At 45.4% G+C, this 25510-nt stretch overlaps 2 protein-coding genes across 3 annotated transcripts in view; one reads left to right on the forward strand and one right to left on the reverse strand.

Moving 5' to 3' along the window:
- Col9a3 (collagen type IX alpha 3 chain) overlaps positions 1 to 4090 on the forward strand; it is a 22691-nt gene extending 18601 nt beyond the window's left edge. The window contains exons 30-31 of the mRNA XM_021193157.2: positions 1236 to 1313; positions 3121 to 4090. Of these exons, the coding sequence (XP_021048816.1) occupies positions 1236 to 1313; positions 3121 to 3311 (269 nt within the window). The 3' untranslated portion in view covers positions 3312 to 4090. The remainder of the gene's footprint in view (positions 1 to 1235; positions 1314 to 3120) is intronic.
- Positions 3857 to 22677, reverse strand: Tcfl5 (transcription factor like 5). Of its 2 annotated transcripts, none has more exons than XM_021193159.1 (6): positions 21968 to 22677; positions 20919 to 21102; positions 20345 to 20507; positions 18631 to 18874; positions 15496 to 15637; positions 3857 to 4616 (listed from the first exon to the last, which is right to left on the reverse strand). In XM_021193159.1, the coding sequence occupies exons 1-6, from the start codon at positions 22579 to 22581 to the stop codon at positions 4494 to 4496; spliced, it is 1470 nt and encodes a 489-aa protein (XP_021048818.1). In that variant the 5' UTR covers positions 22582 to 22677; the 3' UTR covers positions 3857 to 4493. The 2 variants fall into 2 exon arrangements, with proteins under 2 accessions (XP_021048818.1, XP_021048817.1); XM_021193158.2 differs by having other exon boundaries at positions 3861 to 4616; positions 18631 to 18877.
- Positions 22678 to 25510: the final 2833 nt, after the last annotated feature.

Below are 25510 nucleotides of genomic sequence, written 5' to 3' on the forward strand. Positions count from 1 at the left end.
CAAGGCTACACAGAGAAACCCTGTCTTGAAAAACAAAGCAAACAAAAAAGATATATAGGATTTCCAAAGGGACATCTGAATTCCTTCTAAGCTAAAATTAAAACTTAGAACATTTTGTACCTGTGTGGATGTTCTGAGGTAACCAGTTTGACACTAAAGGTCATGACAGGGATACAGAGGTTCCAGGAAGCCTGCTGGGATGGCCATACAAATGTTTTCCATTTGAAGGTGGGCTTGCCACACTGTCCATTCTGTGTGAGGCGCTGGGCACCTTTGTTTTTGAGTGTGCATCAAGATGCTGAGAGCCCACTGTGGGGAATATACACGTGTGATTAGACCTCCTCAAACAGCAAGCACAGGCCACGGTCATTGCTGTGCTGAGACCTCCTTGGAAACACAGTGTTGAATTCAGATCCACCACACAGAACCAGTGAGCTGCCAGAAGGCGTTAAAGCTCACACACCAGGGCAGCCTCTCCAGACCACTGGCAGCTGCAGACACCCCCGCCCCTCCTCATAGCAGCAGAGTATAACAGTTCAACCTATAGCAATGGCCTTAGACTTGAACCTCAATCACACCTGCATATGCCATTGTCTTAGAACTCAAGAGACGCCAGAAAACCGCCCTAGCTGTACCTGTGTCACTGGAGGTTGTTTGCTTTTTACTTTTGCTGTTCGTGAGGTGCTGGGAATTTAAGGTCAGGCCTCATGCATACTGCTCTGTCATGGAGCAGGAGCTGCAGCCCTGTGCAAGCATAACAGACCAAAGCAGAGGTGAAGGAACTGAAGAACACACGGGGATAGTTAAAAACACTGTAGCGCCTGATGTGACCCCAGCACTTGAAGGAGCATCACTGTGAGTTGGAAGTCAGCATGGGCTGCATAGTGAGCTATAGGCCTGGACCACTTTGTCTCATTAAAAATAAAAATAAAGCACCCTTTGATAAGCCATGGATCAAAACTCATTTTGAAAACATGAACACCAGATAACACGATTGTTTCAGAGCATAAATATTTCCAACAAAACTAAAATTCCACCAGTGATTTTGGAGGTAAGGGTGGTATCAGCTGATGTGTTGGGGATGTAGGTCTGCTAACTCTGTCAGACTTCCACTAAGTTGCACTTTGGTGAACAGCCTCACTTTTTAAAAAAGCAGCAAGCTCTGTGGAAACAAAATGGGAAATGCCATGACTGTGGGCGGGCATCTAACTCTCCTGTTCCTTTCCTCACTGCAGGGGGCCAGGGTGACAGAGGGGACAAGGGAGCAACGGGTGCAGGGCTGGACGGGCCTGCTGGGGACCAGGGCTACCAAGGTAGGCCACTGTCACCACACAGTTCTGGGGAAGGGCTGGAAATGTTTTTCATTTGGCAAAGCATTAAGGACCTGTTTAGGAACTGCTTCTATAATCTCTTTAGTATGTAAAACCAATAACTTTTCTGTACCTAACTTTAGCTGAGTAGGTTAAGTTGTATCCTACTAAATATACCGCCTGTTCCAGAAAATTATTTTTCTCTCTTTTTAAAAAAGATTTATTTATTATATTGTAAGTACACTGTAGCTGTCTTCAGACACCCCAGAAGAGGGCATCAGATCTCATTACAGATGGTTATGAGCCACCATGTGGTTGCTGGGATTTGAACTCACGACCTTCAGAAGAGCAGTCAGCACTCTTAACCGCTGAGCCATCTCTCCAGCCCCAATTATCTTTCTCTTAATTGAACACACATACATTGAATGATTTTCATTTTTACTTCATGTATGTGTGAGCCTATCTGTGCGCCTGTGTGCACATGCGTGCATGCACACGCACCACAGCATATAGGTAGATTAGGGGACAACTTTGTGGAGTCAGTACTCTTCTTTTACATGGGTCCTGGATGTTAAATTTGAGTTACCAGACTTGAGCGAATGCTTCTACCTGCTGAGCTATCTTGAAGGCCATGTTTCAATGTCTTTGTTGTTGTTGTTGTTTTTCGAGACAGTTAGCTCTGGCTGTCCTGGAACTCACTCTGTAGACCAGGCTGGCCTCAAACTCAGAAATCCGCCTGCCTCTGGCTTCCAAGTGCTGGGATTAAAGGCATGTGCCACCATGCCCGGCTTCAATGTCTTACTGTAAAACCCAAATGCTCTGGGCCAGGCGTAGTGGCACATACTTGTAATTTCAGCACTGAGGAGGCTGAGATAGGAGGAATTTATGACACCTGCAGGCCCACTTAGGAATTTCATCTGCCCTGTGTATCCCAGAGAGCGCTCCTTTCTGGGTTCCACTAGCCAGACACAGGGGCAGATGTGCTTGGGTGGCCCTCTTTACCACCTCTGTCAAGCACAGCCCCTCTCCTCTGTAAGGTGTCCCCCACCTCATAAGGCTCACAAGGTACCCTCCTTCATGGGGTATACAGCCTCTCTCCCTAAGGCACAACTTCAAGGCACCTCTGCCCCTGATTATTTGTTCTCCTAACTGTCCTGTTGGAAACCCCAGGCTACATGTCTACCTGTGTGGCCTTAAGTATTACTCTAAGCTGTCATTCCCAGATGTGTCCTCACACGTAGAGCATCTCATGAATGGCTATGGCTCACTGTCCCTAGGTAAAACTCTGTCACTTCTTCCCAGGCTGCCTGCCAACAAATATGCTCTTAAAAAAAAAAAAAATTTTTGCTTATATATTTTACGAACGTGGGTGTTTTTGTCAGCATGTACATCCTTCTACCAGAAAAGGCCATCAGATTCCGTAAGAGTTACATGTTACCATGTGGGTGCTGGGAAATGATCTCAGGACCTCAGGAAGAGCAACAGTGCTTTTAACTGCTAAGCTATCTTTCCAGCCCCTCCTAATATACTCTTGATATGTACCCGCAAGCCCTTCTGGGACCAGAGAATACTGTGTCTACAGGACACACATTCTTTATGACTAGCCTGGCCTCAGCTGTACCTACCTGCTCACCTTCTACCCAGCCACCTGTCTTTCCCCTGCTCTTTTGGGCTCTGTGCCTGAGATCTTCATCTCTGACCTCTTGCACTGTTCACAAGTAAGCCACTAGAGAGACTCTTCCAAGTAGGCTGTGAATGGCTGCTATTATGGGCTTCTCGTGGCCTCTAACTGCACTCTCCTGGTCTCTAGGGCCTCAAGGTGTACCTGGCATCAGCAAAGATGGTCGAGATGGTGCTCATGGTGAGCCTGGCCTTCCCGGTGATCCTGGCCTTCCTGGAGCTGCTGGTGCTCAGGGTACTCCTGGGATCTGCGACACTTCAGCCTGCCAAGGAGCTGTGTTAGGGGGAGGTGGGGAAAAGTCGGGTCCTCGGAGCGCATAAACAAGGACTTTAGTAGGAAATGGCTCCGTATTTCCTACTGAAATAAGAAAGCAGGCAGCAGGGATGAGCAGTGTGGCTATGGACAGGAATGGACGGTGGCTGGCTACAGTCAGCTGGTCCTTCCTGGCCGGCTGCGTGGCCCCAAGAGCATCTATTGGCGGCACTGTCACCGTCCCATCTCCAGGATTTACGGCAGCCCATTCATCTGTGACAGCAATACCTCAGACGCAGGCCTTAGGGATGGAGACTTTAAACCCAGCATCTGGGAGGGATGACGTTATCTAAGAGTTTTGTACAATTCCATGAGATAAAAACACTCAAGAGACTTGTTTACATGACATTTATATAAAGCCTATGATAGACACCAATAAAGCGGTCTTCTAACCCTTCAGATTAGTACTGGTTACAGTGTGATGAAGGCAAGGAACTTAATGTCTACTTCGCCCGCTTTCTATTGCAAACTTAGTATCTCTGACGCCCAGTATTTATTCAAGGAACTACACTGCACCATCTGTCACAATAAATAAAGCTACTCACTGGAAACCTTTGTTCCAAACATACAGTTTATTACACATAAAGCACTGCCTCACAATATGGAAATGTGGGCATTAAAGCAATGTACTGCGAAAATGTTTATGGGCAAAAGGAGCTTTAAAAGAAGTCTCTGGAAAATTCTTAGCAAAGTTTTAAAATGGCACTGCATTTTCCAATAGAGTACCATGAGACTGGAAATAGGGGGGTCAGAACAAATGAAATAAAGTTTCCAAACCTCTTCTAGTTAAGAACAATTTACCTTCTTCCAATTGCTAAAGGGGCACATTTAAAATGTAAACAAAATAAGTAAACGGCAATGTTTTCTTTAGTCTCGAGACTCAAAAAATTACCAAGGATGTTAATTTTTTTAAAGTTATCATGTTAAGAACACATGATGGTGTCGGACAGGTAATTGAAAAATTACTAATTATCAAGATGTCTTCATCCTCAAATGGTCATCCGGACATTAGTGGGTAAGTATTTTGTTTAGATAAATACTTTCACAAAATGTGCTCTCAAAGTCCTTACTGGAGTCCCACAACTGGAGCCACATCCCTCTTGAGGACTCCGAGCTGAACTCCGGGATGGCAGGCGTGTGCGTGATGCCGCAGGAAGGGCGGTTCTCTCCCAGGTCCTGGGTCAGTCTAGTCACTTGATCTCCATGGCAGGGCTGCTCTGCAGACTGCCCTGTGCAGGGCAGGTCACCAGGGATTCGGGTCTGGTCAGCTTTAGCCTTCTGCCAGTTTTACCGCAAAACACGCTCTCAAATTCCTAAAGTCAAGAAGTGATTGTTAATGCACTAAGTTCAAAAATATCAATGCTGCTAGTTTCAAAAGTACAAGAGACTGAAATTAGGAGGCATGTAAAAGTACAGTCTTCTAAGGTATCAGACATGTACACATCTTGTGTGTGAGAAAACAGGGGTCTCTAATCCCTCCAGTAGCAGTTACGTTGTATGTGTTATTTTTATTTTTCACATCTTCCAATAAATTCTGTGACTGAGCACACTGTCAAAATGGCTTTTTTTTTTCTTTTGTAGTTAGAAAAATATATATATACCATTTTCACCATTTGTTAAGTATCCAGGTTGGTAGATATCTCTTCACATATACTGGAGATCCCTGGTCAGCCAAGGGCTAGGTGCAGTCCCTGAGGTTGCTCTGAATAGACCAAAAGCAGCTCCCTGCCAGCTGCTAGTCTCTGCTTGCTCACCCAAGCTCTCCCTGCCTTTTAAAATGCCTTATGTCTAGCCGGGCGTGGTGGCGCACGCCTTTAATCCTAGCACTCGGGAGGCAGAGGCAGGCGGATTTCTGAGTTCGAGGCCAGCCTGGTCTACCGAGTGAGTTCCAGGACAGCTAGGGCTACACAGAGAAACCCTGTCTCGAAAAACCAAAAAAAAAAAAGCCTTATGCCTAAAGGCTAGGCAAGGCCAGCTCCCTAAACACAGGGTTGGCCCCAGTGTCACCAGATAGCTACAGAGTCTGATGACCCAAGAATTTGGGGAGACACCTCAGGAAGGCTACTCTAGAAGATAACAGGAAAAAGTAGTTAACCATTTCCATAACTTTGTGAAATGCAGAATGTGGGAATTCCTACAAGATAACTGACCCTGAGAAGAAAGGGGGACAAATATTTGGGTCTCAATTGAAGCACACAATAGAGACCTGTGAGTACAGAGGCATGGGGAATGGCCATCCACAAAAGGGAGAAAATGGTAGGAAATGTTCTAACTCCCTGAAGAAGGCAGTGAACTAACTCTTAGGCTGGGCTCAGGGATGTGGGCCTTCAGTGTTCTATTCCCCATTTTTATACATTTAGAAATTAATAAATTTAGGGTTTGTATGTTTTTTTGCTTTGGTAAATATCTATATTTACCAAATAAATATATAATGGTTTCATGATTTGCAAGTTAAAAATGCCAAAGCATAAAGTACATTCACTGAACCAGAAGATTCTTCCAAAATGTCTCTTATCATTCCAAACAGCAACTCTGTCCTCATTAACCATGGCATCCCACTGCCTGCCCTGATACACACCAGTTTCCATCTCTGAGTCTGACCTCTCCAGGCACCTCACACTGGCTTAGCTCATTCAGCTTGTCAAAGGGTGTCCATAGAGCAGGTGCCAGAACGCCAATCCTTCTCATGGTGAACACTGCCGTGGGTGTCCATAAACGATTCTGTTTGTCCACTCTGTTGAGCACTGCAGTTGTGAATGCTCAGAGCCAAATGTCAGTCTGAGTCTTTTCAATCTCTTGCGTTTTTTATACTCTGTGTAGGAATTGCTGGGTCATGGTAATTCTTTTCTGAGAACTGTCATACTGTTCTCCATGGTAGCTACACCACGTCTACCAACAGGACACACACAAGTGTTCAAATTCCTCCAGATCTTTCCTAATACTTTGACAGTGGTATCTTAATGTTTAGTTTTGTTTTCCAGCACTGGGGGTCAAGTCCAGGGCTGTGAAAGTGCTCGAATACTAAGTTATATCCTTGGCCCCCCAGGAGGGAGATGTTCTTGAATCCAGTGCAGAAAGCCAAGGAATGTCTTGAGGACCCACCTGGGCCCATCTCTGTCTCAACACTATGGGAACAGCAACTAAAGGCTTCTGGGAGTAGACCTAAGACCTGACTGAAAGGAAGGTGGAGTTGAGAGGGTACTCATGTCCCGGGTTTAATCACCAACATAAACTGAGTGTAGTGGCATGTGCGTATAATTCTGGCACTTGAGAACTAGAGGTAGGAAGATCACAAGTTCAACCTCAGCTACACAGAGTCTGAGGCCAACCTGTACTACCTGTAGTATGAGGTCTTGTCTCCTAACTCCAATAAAAAGGAGAAAAGAAATGTTTACTTTAAATGCACCCATTAGGAATAGAGTAGAGGACATAAATTTTAATTCAGGAAGGACAGAAGAATGGGTAAAGCAAGATACAACTAAAAGAACCAAAACAAAAACCAAAAGCAAAACTAATGCATACAGAATAAACCAAGGAAGCTGGAGCATGGCCCTTAGTAAGGAGCCACCCAGACGTAAAGAGGCAACGTAGGCACAGATCAGGACAGAGTACAGGGATATTTTGTATAAAATACTTTATTTTTAGAACAAATCACCATAGTTTTGGCCACTCAGTGACACACAAGCCGCAGGTGCTTGTTGGGTGGCGGGCAGATACTTCTGGTGGCATGTTCTAAAGGGGGAAAACTTCTACAATGAACAGCAGTTTCCCCAGGAGTGTTTGAAAAGTGTGACTCTCTTGCTTGCCTACTGCTTCTTCTGTGCCAACCATGCTCCCAAAAGGACCTTTGGAAACCTGTAGCCATTAAGTTGTATGTTCCAACCCCAGGACCCGAGTATAGGCTGTGCTGTAGCAAAGGGCTCTATACCAGCCTCAGCAATCGCTCTAGCTGCTAGGTTCTTTATCCACACTGCAGAGCCCATCCAATGCTGGTTGCAGTATTTCCTCTTCTTGGGAAAGCTGTGTTTATTACCTGCTGTATCAACTCCACATGGACCCCAACCCCAACATCTGGTGAAGTCAGTGGTACAGAGGGTTCAGCTCCCCAGTGCACCCAGGCAGGGCAACCCCACAGGCTACATGAATGACACTTACCTGGTATGGGTCTGTTTTGCAGCAGGGGCTGTACTTGGATGAGATCATAAAGGACACAGTTAAATGGACATTCTCCATCATATACATAATACAGCTTCTGGTTTATGTAAACCAGAGCATGGGGCAGAGCATTTATTGATAGGCAGACAGGGCAAAGGCTGCCAGCTGTCAAGGGTAGATTAGATCCTCAGAGTCTTTCCATGAGGGCCTCAGAACCTCTGCAAGGAAGATGGCACTCGGAAAGGCTGGGTGCAGTCTTCGCCAGGTGTGTCTTCCCTACCCTGAGTGCACAAGGCTGAATCTAGACTGGAAAGGATGATGGAGGAATTTAGGACTCAGGAACATTTACCACCGTCTACCCAAACAGGGGGGACTGCACACAAAGGGCACACTGTCCACCTTCCTTGGCTGTTCAGGTCCAGGATCCCAGTCTGAGCCAGGTGCACCCCATAATTAAGTTGAGAAGACAGACTGAGAAGACCCCCAAGAGGTGATGTCCTAAAAGCCAGTGCAGAAAGCCGAGGGATGTCTCCAAGACCTGCCTGGGCCCATCTGGCTGCACGCTGGGAGGAGCAATGAAAAGCTTCTGGAAGTAGACCTGAGACCTGAGAGGAGGGCTCAGCTGAGAGGGTGCATAGGGTGTTTTTCAGCTAACAGCAAGCAGGGCAAAGAGCAGGGTAGTGCCATCAGAGGGCAACAGACCCACAGAGTTCCCCAGAACACTATGAGAAATCTCAGCAGTTTTTATTCAGTTAGAAGGCCTGGGGTCAAGTCCTGTGTGGCAGGATACGGTCTGGGAGTAACCAGGTAATGGTGTGACTGCATAGCAAAGAGGCCTCCCTTGTTGACGAGGAAGGGAGAGCAGATGAGCCATGGGATGGCAGTGGGTGTTGTGACAGATGAGGAAGAGACTTTGTAAGGAGGGAGCCAGAGGAGGCTCAGCACAGCCACAAATCCCTAACAGCCTTTCATACTACAATGAAATGTTACCAGTGACCAGGGAAATAGCTGTGGAGATGGGTATTACTGGGACAAGAAGCAAAACACAAACATCAACAGTGCCAGGTTACAGTGTTCACTAATGCTCCACATGCCAGTCTTGACCACAGTGTGCAAGAGGCAAACACTGGAGAGCTGAGTGTGAGGCTGGTAAATCCAAGCTAGGAAGGTCGGATGTGAAAGCTTCAGCAGTGAAAACGTGACGCACAGTGGCAAAGGGATGAAAAATACTTCTGACTTCTTCCCCTCACAATACTACTGTATATCAAAGGGTCAAAGTTTTAACACTAATCAATGGAGTTCTGATAAACTACTTATTCTAGCTCCTGTACAGTACTGCTATTATCATAGTCACAAGCTCAAGATTTTAAATTTCCTTTGGTTGTCTTTTAAGTATAGACTTAAAAGCGACTTCTCACTGTGCTAAATTTATATGTATCCAGTGTTCTGGATAGAGAGGAAAAGCCCCTTTTCACAGTTTGTAGTCAAACTAAAATCAAAATCAAGCAAGCTTTTGCCCCTTCTGTTCCACAGAAGAGTTATCTTCTCTGAGCTCACCTTAAAAAATGTTCATGCAGGGCTGGAGAGATGGCTCAGGGATTAAAAGCACTGGCTACAATTCCAGAGGACCAACGTTCAATTCCCAGTAACCTCATGGCAGCCCACAGCTGTCTGTAACTCCTGTTCCAGAGGGATCCGACATCCTCACACAGACATGCATGCAGTCAAAACACCAATGTACATAAAATAAAAATAAGTAAATTATTAAAAAAAAAAAAAAAAAGTTTGGGCTGGAGGGATGGCTCAGCAGTTAAGAGCACTGACTGCTCTTCCAGAGGTCGTGAGTTCAATTCCCAGCAATCATCTGTAATGGGATCTGATGCACTCTTCTGGTGTGTGTCTGAAGGCAGCTACAGTGTAGTCATATAAATAAAATAATAATAATAATAATAATAATAATAATAATAATGTTCATGCTTTTAACCCAAAATCATTTCCCAAGCCTCTACTCTGACACAAAGGTATGAGTCTACTGCCTTCTCTACTTTTGTATGGACTTCAGTACGGATTACAGTGATAATACTAACATGTCTAAAACTTATCCTTTTATAAACTTAAAAGATTCTCATAGCCAGACAGTGGTGGCCCACACCTTTAATCCCAGCACTTGGGAGGCAGAGGCAGATGGATTTCTGAGTTCAAGGCCAGCCTGGTCTACAGAGTGAGTTCGAGGCCAGCCAGGGCTACACAGAGAAACCCTGTCTCGAAAAATTTAAAAGAAAAGAAAAAGAAAAAAGAAAAAAAAGGATTCTCATAAGCTTCAACAGCCCTGTAAAACTTAACTATAAGGGGCTTGTGAGATGGCTCAGTGGGTAAGAGCATCCGACTGCTCNTCCAAAGGTCCGGAATTCAAATCCCAGCAACCACATGGTGGCTCATAACCATCCGTAACAAGATCTGACTCCCTCTTCTGGAGTGTCTGAAGACAGGTACAGTGTACTTACATATAAAACAAAAAAACAAAAACAAAAACTTAACTACAGAGCCCTTGACCTCCTCACAGCTGGTAAGGGTGGCATCTGATTTTCCTGGGAGGTGCTGCTACCACATCAAGTAAGTCTGGCCTGGTGAAGACCCATATCGAGTCACTCCACACACTGAAGAACTCTGAGTTCTACTCTTTTTTTTTTTTTAAAGATTTATTTATTTATATATGTAAGTACACTGTAGCTGTCTTCAGACACTCCAGAAAGGTGCATCAGATCTTGTTACGGGTGGTTGTGAGCCACCATGTGGTTGCTGGGATTTGAACTCAGGACCTTTGGAAGAGCAGTCGGGTGCTCTTACCCGCTGAGCCATCTCACCAGCCCCCTGAGTTCTACTCTTTCTGGGAGCCTTCCCTCCCCGCACGGCTAGCTCCAGTCAGAGCCGATGGTACTACTGTCTTCTCTTCTAGCTCCTCGTCTTCTCTTCTTCCTCCAGGAATGGATTTGCAAAGGCACCAGGATGCCAGCTATGCTCTCACACCCATAACCAGCCCACAGACTCTCAACTCCCTCTCCACTCCCCACCCCAACCTCGCTCCTTGCCAGCATGAAGTAGCCAGATCTAAACCAGCACCCCTAAACTTAAAAAGGTTGGGGTGTTTAGGCTGGAACCCTGCACAAGCTGGGAAACCCCTTCTACTCTCCTTCCCCCAACCCCACCTGTACTGAAAAACTCAAATCAAAGAAATGGCTCCAAGAACCCAGTTCCACATTCTTGGCAGCTGTTGTAACCTCCTCCCCTGATGCTGTCAGCCACCCAAATACCCACCGAAGTGCTCTGCCCTTGACCATATGTGGGCACAACCCAGCTTATGGCTGATACATCCTATCCTAAGTCCATAAAACTTCCCCATCCTAGCCTGGGTGCACAACTTCCTCAGCCCTGATCTTCAGGAGCAGTGCCTAATAAACCTGCCTTTATTTACTTTTAATCTTGTCTAATCTGGTCTATATCTGTGCCACTGAGGGAGAGAAAAAGCCTATAACTTAGGTATAAGATGACATCTGTAATTCACTACAAAAACCATTCAGACACACAAGCAACCTAGGGAACTGACCAGGCCTGGGTGGGCTCTTGTGATAGCCACGTCTGAAATGTAAAAATCACCACCAGTGGCCCAACTCTACAGACCACTGGCCGGGTCTCTTCAAACCTCAGGGGGGGTGGGATTGTAGGTGCTTAGACTGAGGGGTAGAATCAAACACAGTACATGAGCCATGGCTAGACAGTGGGGTGAGAGGAAGAAACTGGATGAAAAAACCAAAAACTTCGACAGGTCATTTTAAAAATTCTTACAGAAGCGTCAGTAAAACTGAGTGTTAGACTCTGTCACCAGCTCTGTGGAGCTGTTATGACAAGATCTGTCTAGAAAAAGTTCTCGATGAAGATAGGAGCCTGTAATTGTGTCTAAAATGTATGTGTGGGGAGAGAGGGAGTGCAGTTATTAAGAGCACTGGCTGGTCTTCCAGAGGACCCACAGGTTCAATTCCCAGCACCAACACAGCTGTTTCCAACCATCTTAAGAGCAGTTCCAAGAGATTAAAAAGCCCTCTTCTAGCCTCCATGGGAACCACAGTCACGTATAGTTCACAGACAAACATGCAGGCAAAATATTCATACACATAATAATTAAAGAAAATTTTAATGTATATGTGTGTGTATGTGTGTGTGTGTGTGTGTGATAAATTCCTAAGTATGACTCACTTAATCTGTATAACATCATTTGTAGTATATGTATGGATGAAGCAGCGACACATCAGCTAAGGGTTAGGTAATGGCACACAGGTATTCTGGGCCCTACAGATGCCTGTGATCTCAGCTATGCAGAGGCCATCCATCTACATCTTACCTCATCTGCTAGCACCTATGCATCTCCATTAGGGGCTGGCTAGACCTGATAACTCAGCATGCCCAACCCAAGATGGGCTGTAAGCCATCCCTAAACCTTTCCACTGTGTCTCACACCCCGTACCCCACAGCAATACTGAGTATTGCTGGCTACCCGCTCCCCTGCCCTCTGGCCCAATCTGTTTCCAGAGCTGCAGCTGCAGCCTTCTACCAGAACAGTAGCAAGTAATGAATATGAAATGTGGTCTAACCATGTATCTTCTCCATCCAAAATCCTCTCAGGGGTTCTGGTTCTCAGGAAGACCCTAGAACCACTGCACTCTGGGCTGCCAATCCTATGTTCCCTCCAATCCTAGAAGTACAGCTGCAGACACTGCTGTCTCCTCAGCCATGACATGTGTCAATCCCACTTGAAAACCGGTGGAACTGCAGCTCCCTGGCCTGCACATCCTAAAATCCAAAGCTCCCCAGTAGTCCTACTGGTTCACAGGGCCTCTACCCCATAGCACTCACCGTGTACTGTCCCCTGTTTCCCTCTGAACCAGTAGGAGCCCTCCTTTCCACCAGGTCCCTAGAATGTGGAGTAGGTGCCTATTACATTACAACTGCTGAGTGAACTCTTATTACTGAATCCTAAAGAACAAGGATATACATGCAAATAAGAGGCACAAAGTTATATGGAAATAATCAAGCCTGAGTATGTTTAGGCCAATGATGGCCCAATAATCTGATCTAGAAATCATCTACAAGTTCAATGAGACAAAGTCTCAGACAGCCTAGAAATGTAATGGTCTTTCCCCACAAAAAAGGACATGAATTGGTTATCCAATACCAAATATTCAACCCTGAAAACATATATACAAATGGTATTATACAGTTTAAGTAAGTTATACTTAGGCATTTATATATTATATACATATACACATATATACATACATATATACATTCACATACATACATATATATACATATACATATGCATGTAACAGTTATTAAAAAAAGAGGCCATAAATTTCAAAGAGGACAGAGAGGTATATATAGGAGGGCATAGAGGGAAAGGTAAAGGGGAAATAATGTAATTATGTTATAATCTCAAAAAGAAAAAACCCCTTAGTTTTAAAAGCCTCAATTTTTGAGCATATTACTAAGATTGTATTTAAAAAATTATAAACACTTTTTTGAACTGGATTATATCAACAGTTTACCACAAATAGGTACACAAAGCCAAACACTAAGTCTTTTTAACAAATAGTAAAGCTTTATTGTAAGATAGACCAGCAGTCTATTCTAGCAAATAATGTTATCAATAACCATAAAGATCCAATTAAACACGGCTCTATGTGCACTCCAGGCATACTTAAGAAAAGCTCAGCAACAATACATTGTACAGAAGTAAATGTCACTCAGACACAAATGACAGAAAGGGACAAAGACAAGGATGGCAAGGTGCAGTTCAGTGTGGCTGGCTCCCTGGAGACCTCTCAGGTGCCCTTGTCAAGGCTCCAGGTCTGCTGTGCCATCTGAATCTATTTCCAGCACACTCCTGCTGGGCTCCACACAACATGGCACAAATCAGTTGCCAGGTGTTATGGCTATTCTTGGTTGTCAACTTGACTACATCTGGAATTAAGCCCCTGGGCACATCTGTGAGGGATTTTTTCTTTTCTTAACTAAATCATTGAGGTAGGAAGATCTACCTTTAATCTGGGCCACACCTGCTTATTGCCTACATAAAGGGCTTGGAAGAAGGAAGCTGTTCTCTCACTTCCAAGTCTGTCTTCACTGGCATTACAGCCTATTTCTTCAGGATTCCAGTGTATACTGAAGATAAGCTGAGACCTCATCAACTGAAAAACTACTGGAATGTTGGACCTTCTATTGGTAGACAGCCAGGGTAGGACTCACTGGACCACAGGCTGTAACCCATTCTAATAAATCCCCTTTATATATGTCTATATAATATTATATAGAGACCCATTCTATAAGGTTGTTCCTCTAGAAAACCCTGAGTAATACAGATTTAGGTACCAGAAGTGGGAAGTCTAAGGGCAGATTTTGAAAGTATCTGAACAGGCTTCTCAATTTGCCAACACCTACAGTTAACTGAAGCCATAGGGGTACCGGCACATTTGAAGACCTTTATTGTTCCCCTTTTCCTTGTACCCAACCTTTAGTGTTGAAGATGTTGCTACTCAGTTGGATAAATTACTGACACCTCTCCTGGAAGCTCAGAGAATAATGAAAGTCCATGGTGTGAACTATTTTACAAACTTAAGGAGACACATGAATTGGATTATCCTGATTTACCAATTATGAGTGGCAATAGATTTAATGATTCTGTATATAAAACTTTCAACAATTTGTGGAGAAAAAAAATAAGGAAAATGAAGATGCTGGTTGCTTGTTCCTAGCATCTCTGGATTAATTGACAAAGGAAAAGAATGAGCTCTGTGATAAAATTAACCAACTTCTAACATCTCAGAATACAATGGAGGAGAACAATGAACTTAGTGATAAAATTGACTGACTTCATGTGCACATAAACAGTCTAGAGGTTTCTAAGTGTGCCCTGGAAGAGAATCTTCTCTCCAGCAGCCACAGAGCTCAAGTTGCAGAAAATCAAATCGAAGTCCTCATTGTAAGGTCGGCTGTGTTATGGCAAAAATTCAAACCCCAGCCTCAGGGTGTCAGCGACTAAAGTAAGGGCACTGATTGGTAAAGAATGGGGTCCTGTGACTTGGGATAGGGATGCGTGGAGGAACCTACAGAAGCCGAGAACTTTGAACCCTCAGGTTCTCAAGGGTTTATCTCAACCGAAGAAGTAGTCTCTGCCCTCCGAAGATGAACTCAGACCTCAACTCCTGGAAAGATTGTCTTTTCCACCTTTGACTGAGGGAATTAATTGTTCATTGTATGCTAAACCAGCAGTGACTTTGTCTAAAGGAAATGCCAGGTAAGACAATATTGATGCCCCTCAGAGCCACTAATAGCTGCCTCTAGACTTAAAGCTAAGCATAACTACACCTACCTGCATCCTTAAAATCCAGACCCACATACATTCCCCAGACATCTGCTGGAATGAACTAGCAAATTCATTTTGCTCTCCATTATTGTAGTCCACCTCCCAGTGGACTACACACACTCTCCTGTAGGAGCCTGCTTAGCTTTAAGTTTGCTATTCTTGCTTTCATTTCTTTCAAAGCTTTCTTTTTTTCCCTTTCTTGTGGCTTCACAAACACTAGGCAAATACTCTGCCACTAAACTACATCTGCTGTCCTTACCAAGTCTTGAGAGGAAGACATCTTATCCTGAATGCTATTCAGACCCAACATAACAGACAATGCACAACAGGTACAATGTGGTATTTGACACTTGATAGTCATATACTTCATAAGCAATCTGAGTTGAGACTATGACTTCAGTAAGTGACATCAACAGGGAGAACTCCCTTCATACTGGACTTGACATTTGACCTCAGAGCCCAGGATATCCAGTGCAGTCTAGGAAGAGGGATCAAAGGCAACACTGACAACTAAAACAGAAAATTTTCAAGCTCTGCCCACCTGCCCAGTCACATCAAGAGAATCTCCATCTTCACTGAGCAAACTCAGGAATACCGACGTCCATTTCATGAATACTCACCTTTTTAAGAGAGTCCCCATGTCTTTCCTGAATGTACTTCAGGAATGCTGTGGTCCACTGAAGGGTTGTTGCTTTATCTGTCTCTGCATTGCAGAATGGAACTAAAAGATTCAGCTCATCACAGCAAATGCGGATTCTGCGCCTGCAGTCAAAATCCACAGTAGTCATACGGGGCGGTCGTTGAAGTGCAGGAGCAACAGAGTTCATCATTCACTCAAAGAAAGCAGAATGCATAGAGCTGCCCTCAGAGGGCCAGGAGACATGGCCCATCTGAGTCAGGGGGGCCTTTGCCACCAAGCACTGAAGCTATTGCTGCCCATGGTCCCCGGAGCACCTGCAATGCCTGATGGCCTCTGGGTCCTTATACTTTTTCTTTTTTCTTTTTTTTGGGGGTTTCTCGAGACAGGGTTTCTCTGTGTAGCCCTGGCTGTCCTGGAACTCACTCTGTAGACCAGGCTGGCCTTGAACTCAGAAATCCGCCTGCCTCTGCCTCCCGAGTGCTGGGATTAAAGCGTGCGCCACCACGCCCGGCCTACTTTTTCTATTTACTTCTCATGGCCTAGTTCTCTATATCTGGGATGACTACAAATATCTGAACACAGAATCAAAATTCTGTGTGCACTTTTTCTGGGTAAATATTTTTTCATTTTTTAATTTTTCTTTCCTTGTAGCGCTGGGCACTGAGCCACATTGTTATTCAGGGATCCTGACTTGCTTACCGGGTATAGAAACATGTACTCAGAAACATGCGTAGCTTTCAAAATGAGTGGGCCATGATGGTACTACACGCCTCTAACACAGCACCTCAGAGAGAGGCATAAGAATCATAAATTCAAGGCCAGCCTGGGCTATATAATAAGGCTATGTTTCCTAAGAGCAAACTTGTCCCCTCCCCTCCTTTTTAAAAGAGAATTCAGTGCTCGGGCTGGGGATGAAGCTCACTGGTAGGATGCTTGCCTATTGTACCCTGGGGTCCTGACTTCCATCGCCATCACTAAAAAAAAAACTTCTTGTCACACCCTGTTTTAAGCTTTACATATCACATCCAGTAATAAAGCCCTCTGTGCTGACACAAACAGTTAAACAGTACAGCTCACTTTACACATCCTCACCCACATACAGCTAGAGTCAAATGGTAACTGGCACTCACTGGATGTGCTCTGACTTCTGGTTGAGAGCCCAAACTCCTTTCCTATGAGCTCAGGTCGTTCTGACCTCAAGACTGTTGATAGGTAGCACCTTATCCTACAGACGAGAAAACTCAAGAAACACTGAACTCATTGGAAGCCATTACACAAGGAGTTGTTGAGAATTCAATAGAGCAGTTATCCCATTCGTGGTCACTCAGCACACGTCAGGGTGAGCAGAACTTGCTTTACAGTAGGCTAAATGAAGACCTGTGTATAGATATAATAAGAAAAATGCCTGGGCTGTAGAAGGAAACCCTGCCTCAAAGAAGATCACAACGGGGCTGGAGAGACATTTGATCACCACACCCACACAGTGACTCCCAACCATTTGTAATTGCAGTCCTCCAGGATCTTCACAGCAGCACCAGGTACATACATAGTGCACATACATACATGTGGGCAAAACACTCACAAAAATAAAAAAGTATATAAATAAATCTTAAATTTAAAGAGAGGGAACACAGCTGGAGAGAAGGCCCAGGGCTAGCTGCTCTTCCAGAGGACCCAGGTTCAATTCCTAGCACCCACATCCATAATTCTAGACTCAGAATCCAATGCCCTCTTCTGGCCTCCACAGGCATACAAGTAGTATGCAGACATACATGCTACAGACAAACACTGTATCAAGAACATATCAAGAACATTTTTTTAAAATAACAATAAAGAAGAAAGGATCTACCCAGTTTTAATACATCCATCTAAAAAGCAATAAATCACCTTGGCTCGACATTTAATAATGGGACTTCAATAACTCAATACTATCTCATTAAATACTATTATTCAGTGCTGGAGAAATGGCTCATCAGGTAAGAGCATTGGCTGTTCTTCCAGAGGACCTGGGTTCAATTCCCAGCACCCCCATAGCAGCTCACAACTGTCTGTGATTCTTGTTCCGGGGAATCTGACACCCTCATTCAGCCATACATGCAGGCAAAATACCAACATGCATAAAATAAAAATAAATAAATTAAATACTATTATTACTGAGTTAAAAACAGACATGAAATAATCATAAGTAACCAAATTGATTATTATTATTATTGAGCATCATAATAAAAACCCAACTTCAGCAGGGCAGTGGTGGCGCACACCTCCCAGCACTCAGGAGGAAAAAGCAGGTAGATTTCTGTGGTTTTGAGGTCAGTCTAGTCTACAGAGCTAGTTCCATGACAGTCAGGGCTACACATCTCAAACAAAACAATTCCAACTTCCACAGAGAAAAATTTACAGCCTTTATATTACCCTGAGGAGCACAAATAAAACTCAAGGAAACTCACTGCAGTAACAGTTTTAACCTCCTCTTTCTCAACATTCTGTTTTCCTTCTCTTTTTTCCTTTTTTTTGGATGCAGTGTCTTGCTACTTAAGACTGGCTTAGAATTCACTATACCTCCCAGACTGTCCTCAAACTTGAGGCTATCCAACTTCATCAGGGTGGTGTACCTCCTGAATACTACAGTCACAAATGTGTGTCTCCACACCTGTCTTCCCCAAAACAATACAAAGCTACCTTATCTACTGTGCCAACTAACCTGAAGGCCCAATGCTCTCCTTAAGCACCTGCTGACAAGGTGGCCTTTCACTACTGTCTGGGAACTTGGGCTTGGAGAGATTAGTGAGGAGTTGCTCACAGAACCTCACCTGTGCAGAGGACATGGCTCACACCGGGAGTCTGTGATAGCGACTATGTGATGGGCACCAATATAGTCTCTGATGAGCCTTCCTGTCTGATGGCCTCATTGGTGGCTTCAGAGCATGCCATCAGAGTAATCAATTAGGAGGTCCTATGCCACATAGTCAGTCAGAGCATGAGCCCACCAGAGACGACAGAGTCGAGGGGCTGTTTGCAAGGTTCCCTCCAAGCAGAGGGTGACTATCACAAAAGTCAGCAAACTCAAACAACTGTATGCATGATGCATGGAGCCGACAGCCCATCACTGTATTACCTTCTATCTCGTTCCATACGGTTATGCCTCTCCCGACGCTGAGACCTTCCTCCCTGGGGTCCACTCTGCGTCTGTTCCCCAAGGTTTGACTGTGAGGACTCTGAAGACTGCCAGGTGCCCTGTGACGTTGAAGAGCCTTCGCCTACATTCTGAATCTCTCCAAGGGCTCTTCGCTCTACGCTTGTGTCCAGCTGGCGGATTCTACTTCGATTCCTCTTATTGATTGCTTGTTTACATAGCGCTTCTTCTTTGCAAAAGAAGAAAAAAACGGCCATTTAGTTTTTTATTCTTAACTTTATCCCAGTTAATGTTGAATATCTTTGGCATCTTGTATGGGTTTTTTTTTTCTGACCAAGAGTCTCATGAAGCCCAGTTTGCCTTAACTCACAATGTAGCTGAGGATATCGGTGAATTCCTGATCCTTCTAAGTACTGAGACTACAGGTTTGCACCATTCGTTTGTTTTTTTTTTTTTTCCCATGTGTGTCTGTACGTACTTGTCCATGTACATACATGCTTTGCATTTTAATCCAATATTCTAACACTATCAAGTAGGAATTAAAGAAATAAGAAGCTGTAATGTCAGAGACTCTGGGCAGTGAGCTCTAATCCTACAGCACATTGCAAACTTTCATTGAAACTCCCCTTCTGAGTACCATGCAACCAACACAACTATGCCAGCTTCTCCCTCTTTTTATTTGGAACTCAGGGCCTTAAGTGCTCTAACCCCCATTTCTCCTTTTTAATCAACATGAATGTACGAACAGAGACATTGTTTTCTTTTTCTAGAACTTAGGATGGAAAAGAATGTATTATATATTTTTATCAAAAAATATTTTCTTCATATCTAATTATTCTAAAACGATAACTGATACTTTACCTCACACGAGAACAAAACTTAAGTGGTTCATAGTTAAATATGTTCTCAGGCTAAAAATGATTCCACAAAAACGCAAAAAAAAAAAATCACAGTTTTTATACTTTATTGTGCACATAGAACAGAAATAAGACAAATTCACTCAAACAAAAAGAGGGGCAGGTGATAGCCTCTCCCACAAGCTACAAAAAGTCAAGGGTCCTTAAAACCAGTTCTGGATAACATTTTAAGGGACAGAGAAAAGAATTCAGAAGCCCTGGTGCCTTCTTCCTTGGCCTTCATTGTAGGCACAAGGCCCATCTTAATATTCATATATCTATTCTACTTCTTTACACCAGAGACCCTCTGCTAAGCCCTGCCATTCCCATGACACAGTACTTTTCTTTCTCTTTTGAGCTCTCAGCTGATTTCAGACCCCATCATCACCCACAAAGTATGAAATAAAATAAGCTGCAGCTGGGCAGTGAGGCACACGTGCTTAATCCCATGGGCAGCAATGGTGCATGTCTTTAATCCCAGAACTCCAGAGGCAGAGGACACAGATCTCAGAGTTTGAGGCCAGCCTGGTCTGTGTAGCTAGGGTTACACAGAGAATCCCTGTTCCAAAAAATGAAACAAAACAAACAAAAGCCATAAGTCTGTCCTTGTTTTACTGTTAAGAAAATGCTCCCAAATTAAAAATGTCCAAATTTGGGTCAACTCTGATGTTCAAAACTCAGGAGAGTTCAAAGAGATTACTGAGAATGAGGAGTACAGGGTGACCCACTAAGATTCCCGACCTCTCCTGACTCCACCCACCAAAGCCCCCTGCAACTGCAGGTTACGGGAACACACTTACCTCCCACTTTAATCCAAACCTGCTCTGGCAAGGCTTTGCTTCTACTACCTCCGGACTGTTTGGTGGACTCAATCTCTTGCTGGTAACAGAAAGAAAATGCTCTAGGCAGTCCAATATCCTGGTGCTTGGCAGCTTCCAGTATAGCGCATGAGTTACTAGAACTCTGGAAAAAAAAAAAAATAGGAATTTTATCAATATCAGCTCTTTACAGAATGAGTAAAATGCACTCAACAGAATTATGCTCAAATCTTCTTTAAAACTTTCACCTTTAAAAAAAAAGGATTTGAACTGTGTATCTGTGTGAGTTTGTCCACATGACTGTAGGTTTTCCTCCTAAAGCTGAAGTTAACAGGCAGTTGTGAGATGGGAACCAACCTAGGATCTTATATTAGAATAGTACGCATTCTTAACCATGGAGCCATCTCTCCAGCCCTTTTATTAGGTGTCTTAATAGCTCCTAATATGAATATTTCAACTTAAAAAGGTCACCAAGAGGTACTTAAAAACAAAAATCCTGGGACAAGATCACACTAACTTACGAGCTCTGCATTTAACACAAATGAAGAAGCTCTACCTGCGTCTGTGCAAGGCTGGCATTCCCACCAGTGGAGCAGGCACTTGTAAACAGTGGGTAGGTGAACTGCAAAGCAGTAGTGGCAGCAGCAGTTTTATTTTTCACTAAGGTCGTACATTTGTTTTGTTGCTGGTGAAGAGGAACATTCATTAATTCAGATGGATGTCGAATAAGAGTTACCAAACTGCCAAGACAAAAGAAAACCCAGAAACCTGAGGAATAAGTGGCAGAGAGGCTCCCAAAACATTGCCATCACCCATTCACCACTAACAGGTCATGCTAGACTCTGCCCTGATTCTCAAATGGTCCTGGACATGGCCGAATGATCCACTGGCCTGTGGCACTGGTGAAGTCCATTGTCTCCTGCAGCACTCCCTGATACCAATCTGTCATCCTTAAAATCTGTCAAGGATGGGCAAAGACCAGGACAGCCAGAGTGGAAAACTGCAGAGTCAATGTCTTCAACAGCTGAGAGGACACTTAAGTCGGCCAGGAGCTGCCACACATTTCAGCTTAATCTTAAAACTCTCTCCTTTCCCCACCACAAATCCACATCTGTAAGCCTCTATCCCAAATCTGCACCAGAGGTTTAGCAGCTTCCCATGTCACTCAGGAGGGAGACAGGGGCAAAGGGAACAGTTCCTAGATGGCTTTCTCTCCTTTGGGGGGTGCAAAGACAGACCGAAGGCTCACAACCTCCACGGTACTCCTTAGAATTGCCACCTAGCACTTGTATAGAGTGCATCTTCCAGATCACCTTCAGGTGATTAGGAACAGACCGGCCTTAGACCTGTATCTAGTACCCAGACTGCCTGCCCCTTTACACTGGCTCTCGCAAGTACAAGACCTGCCCTGACCCTTGAGTCCACGCAGACACCGCAAATAGCCCTGCTGACCCCGTCCAGGTACCCTCCCCCACCCAACAGGTGGCCCTGCTGGAGCCCTTCAGGTATCCACCCAGACAAGGCAGATGCCCAGAAGAACCTACACCAGCTCTGTGATCAGGCCCCTCCTTCCCCGACGACCCCGCGCCTGCGCCCCGCACGCACTTGTTGAGCGCCACGCCCGACTCGGCGGGCTCAGCACCGCGCGGCGCAGGCGGCTCGGCCGGCATACTGTTGAAGCGGTCCTCCAGACGGACGCGTACGGTCGGCTTGGCCCGGGCCTCGGGTGCGCCGTCGGGCCCCGCGCCGCCCGTGCCTTCCTTGGCCGCGCCGTCCGCCCGCGTCCGTGTCCCGTCCGCACCGCCGGGCGTCTTCTCCGCCGCGCCCGCCTCGCCCAGCAGCATCATACGCAGCTCCTGGAAGTCGACGTGGCCCAGGCACGGCGCGTCGGCCGCCAGCGGCGGGCACAGCACTGGGTACACGGGAGGCGCCGGCGCCAGCGAGCCCGCCGTGCCCGAGCCCGCGCCCGGGCCGGCCAGCAGCGCGGAGCCCAGGCGCGCCTCGAGCTCGCCGTCCGCCGCCTCCATGTGCGAGTAGAGGATGTGCTGCAGCTGCGTGTACTCCACTTCCGTCATCTCCACCAGGCTCAGGTCGGTGGTCGTGAAGCTCAGCCCCGGCTCTCCTAGCGCCGCGTCCCCGCCGCCCGCGCCCTCGGGGCCCGCCTCGCCGCCCGTCGCGCCCGCCTCAGGCGGCGGCTCCCGCGGCCCGGGGCCCGACATGCCGGCGCGGCGCGGCCCAACGGCGGGGCGCGGGCGCGGGGACGGCGACGCAGACGCGGGCGGGCGGCGAGGCGGGGTCGCGGCCTCCGCAGACGACGCGCCGGCCACCGCGGGCGCGCCGTTGGGGGAGGGAAACCGCTGAGCACCTCCGGAGCAGTGCGCCTGCGCGATCCCGCCCACAACGGTAACCCCACCCCTTTTGGGCCACGCCCCTCCGTTACCCGCCGCCCCTAGCCAACTGCCCGCCCGCTTGCCCCGCCTCCGAATCCCCCCCCCCCAGGCCTGGGTGTGCTGCACCCTTGAGTTCAAACCATGGACAGGCCACGCCCCGCGTGGCCACGCCCAGTTCAAGCACACCCTCATAAAGACACGCCCACTGCCCTTAAGTAGGTCTTAGGCTGGTCCCCTCCTGGTCAGCTGCTCCTTGCCCACTTGCCAGGTGCTTGCTTCTTGATGCTCCCCATTACCCACTTAGCCCAGTCTTGCCCTTTCCTAGCCATGCCTCTGCAGGGCTACCATGCTCTTTACTAGCTGTCCCCAGCTCAGCCCTTGTTCACCCACTTTGGGTGCTTTATGCAACATGCACTCCAGGTTTTCATTCTATTTCAGTCAAGCTGGGGATTAGACCTAGGGTCTTACATATGCTGAGCTATCTTTCTACCTGCAGAGAAAGCAGCAACTCTTTTATACCCAGCAAAGATAGCACCACAATATAATTCTATATCCAGTGTCTGAGTTAGGGTTTCTTTTGCTGTGGTAAAACATGACCAAAATCAGTTTAAGGAGGAAAGGGTTTTCTCTTGACACTTCCAGGTAACAATCCATCACTGAAGGAACTCAGGGCAATAACTTAAGGAAGGTGGGTACTGATGATGGAGACGCCATGGAGGAGTGTTTCTTACTGTTTTTGTTCCTCATGGCTTGCTCAACCTGCTTTTTTATAGCAGGACCTCTAGCCCAGGAGTGGCACCACCCACAGTGAGGTGAGCCCACCTACAGCAATTGTCAATCAAGAAAATGCACCACAGGTTTTCCCACAAAGATAGTGTCATATTTGTATACCCAAGGTGATGGCATCACCTCATAATTCTATGCCTAGCAAAGCTATTTTTAAAACAAGACTGACACTATGGCCAGACTGGCCTCAAACTTGGGGTGATCCTCTTGACTCAGGCTCTGGATACTGATATTGGAGGTATCTTTTTCCAAATATACAAAATGTAAATAGGTCTGGGATAGAATTCAGAGATAGATGTGTGAGGTCTCAGGTTTGATCTCCAGCACTGGAAGAAAAGTCAAATGGCCAAATATTACTAGTAGACCTGTACTAAAGGAGATCATACACAAGGAAGGTATAAATTTGGATCTGAACAGCCCAAGGAAGACCTGGATAGATAGAAAATGCTCACTAAAAGCCTTAGAGCTACCACTGACAAGAAGATGAAGGAGACATCATGGGGTTACAGTGTAAAGAGGCAAAGGGGGGCAAACCAGAAATAAGCAGATGAAATGTTTAAGTCCAACAAGATCACATAACATAGAAATGATTTAAGTATGAGAAAGTAAGCTGGAGAGATGGCTCAGCAGTTAAGAGAGCACTTGTTGCTCTTGCAGAGGACCTCAGTTTGGTTCCAAGCACCTATGTGATGGTTCATGCCATCTGTAACTCCTATTCCAAGGAATCCAATGTTCTCTTTAGATCTCCACAGGCACCAGGCACTCACACAGTGTGTGTGCTTATGTGCAAGCAACACATATACATAAATCTAAAAAACATTAGATTGACCTTGAACACAGCCTAAGTTGTAGAGTGTTTCAGGTATTATGGGCTACAGAATTAATTTTATCTCAAAGACAAAACAAAAAGAAGTGTTTGTTCATTCCAATTAGAGAGGACAATTAGCTAGCAAGATAAACACAAAGCCAGGCCTTGGGGTGCCTATGCTACATTTTTCTGGGCTGTGTGTGATTGCACATGCCTTCAATCCAGCACTTCGTATGAAGACAGACAGATCTCTGAGTGTGAGGCTCCTTGATCTGCATAACAAGTTCCAGGTCAGTTGGGCTGCACATGAGACCCAGTGACAAATATGGATTTGTCATTATCTATAACCTCAACACTTAGGGTTGCAGGAAGGTTGCTATGACCTTGAACACAGCCTAAGTTGTAGAGTGTTTCAGGTATTATGGGCTACAGAATTAATTTTATCTCAAAGACAAAACAAAAAGAAGTGTTTGTTCATTCCAATTAACAACAGATCAATGAAAGGATTTCATTCACGTCTAACTCAGCGAAGCAGTGGCTTTATTTGGGGTTACTTCAGACACATGAGTGGCTCAGGCAGCTATACCAAAAGCCCCACCCTAGTCATTCATACAAAACCTTAGGGAGGGAAAGTGGCTTGTGCCCTGTGACTGCCTCACTCTCCATGGGGGAATGCTCAGTTTTGAGAGCATCTAATGTGGGTGGTCACAGTTGCTTTGCATTTGGATAGGAATAGTCATGTCAAACTTAGAGGAAATAGTTATACTACACATTAAGATGGGAAGTAGAAACAGTACCCTGAACTATGTCAACAATCCCATGGGATCTGTTAAAACAAAAGTAGGAAACTCAACCAGGTAGCAGAATCCAACAACATGGAAATACCAGTACATTTCTATATACCAGCAACAAATTCATAGACATTGAGATGAAACACAATAACATTTACAGCTATTCAAAAGTACACTTAGGTATAAATCTAAAAACATGCATTAGGAACATGGATGCTGGAAGATCTAGATATTTATTGTTGAAAAAACTAACAACCATACCGTTTCCCCAAAGTGATAGCTTTACTGAAATCCAGCAAAATTTTGTTATAGATATAAACCTCTTCTAAATTTCACGGGAAGACAAACTTGAACAGCTATGAGTTTTATAAGA

This window comes from Mus pahari, chromosome 3 (assembly GCF_900095145.1).
Source record: "Mus pahari chromosome 3, PAHARI_EIJ_v1.1, whole genome shotgun sequence".
Classification (NCBI taxonomy): Eukaryota; Metazoa; Chordata; class Mammalia; order Rodentia; family Muridae; genus Mus; species Mus pahari.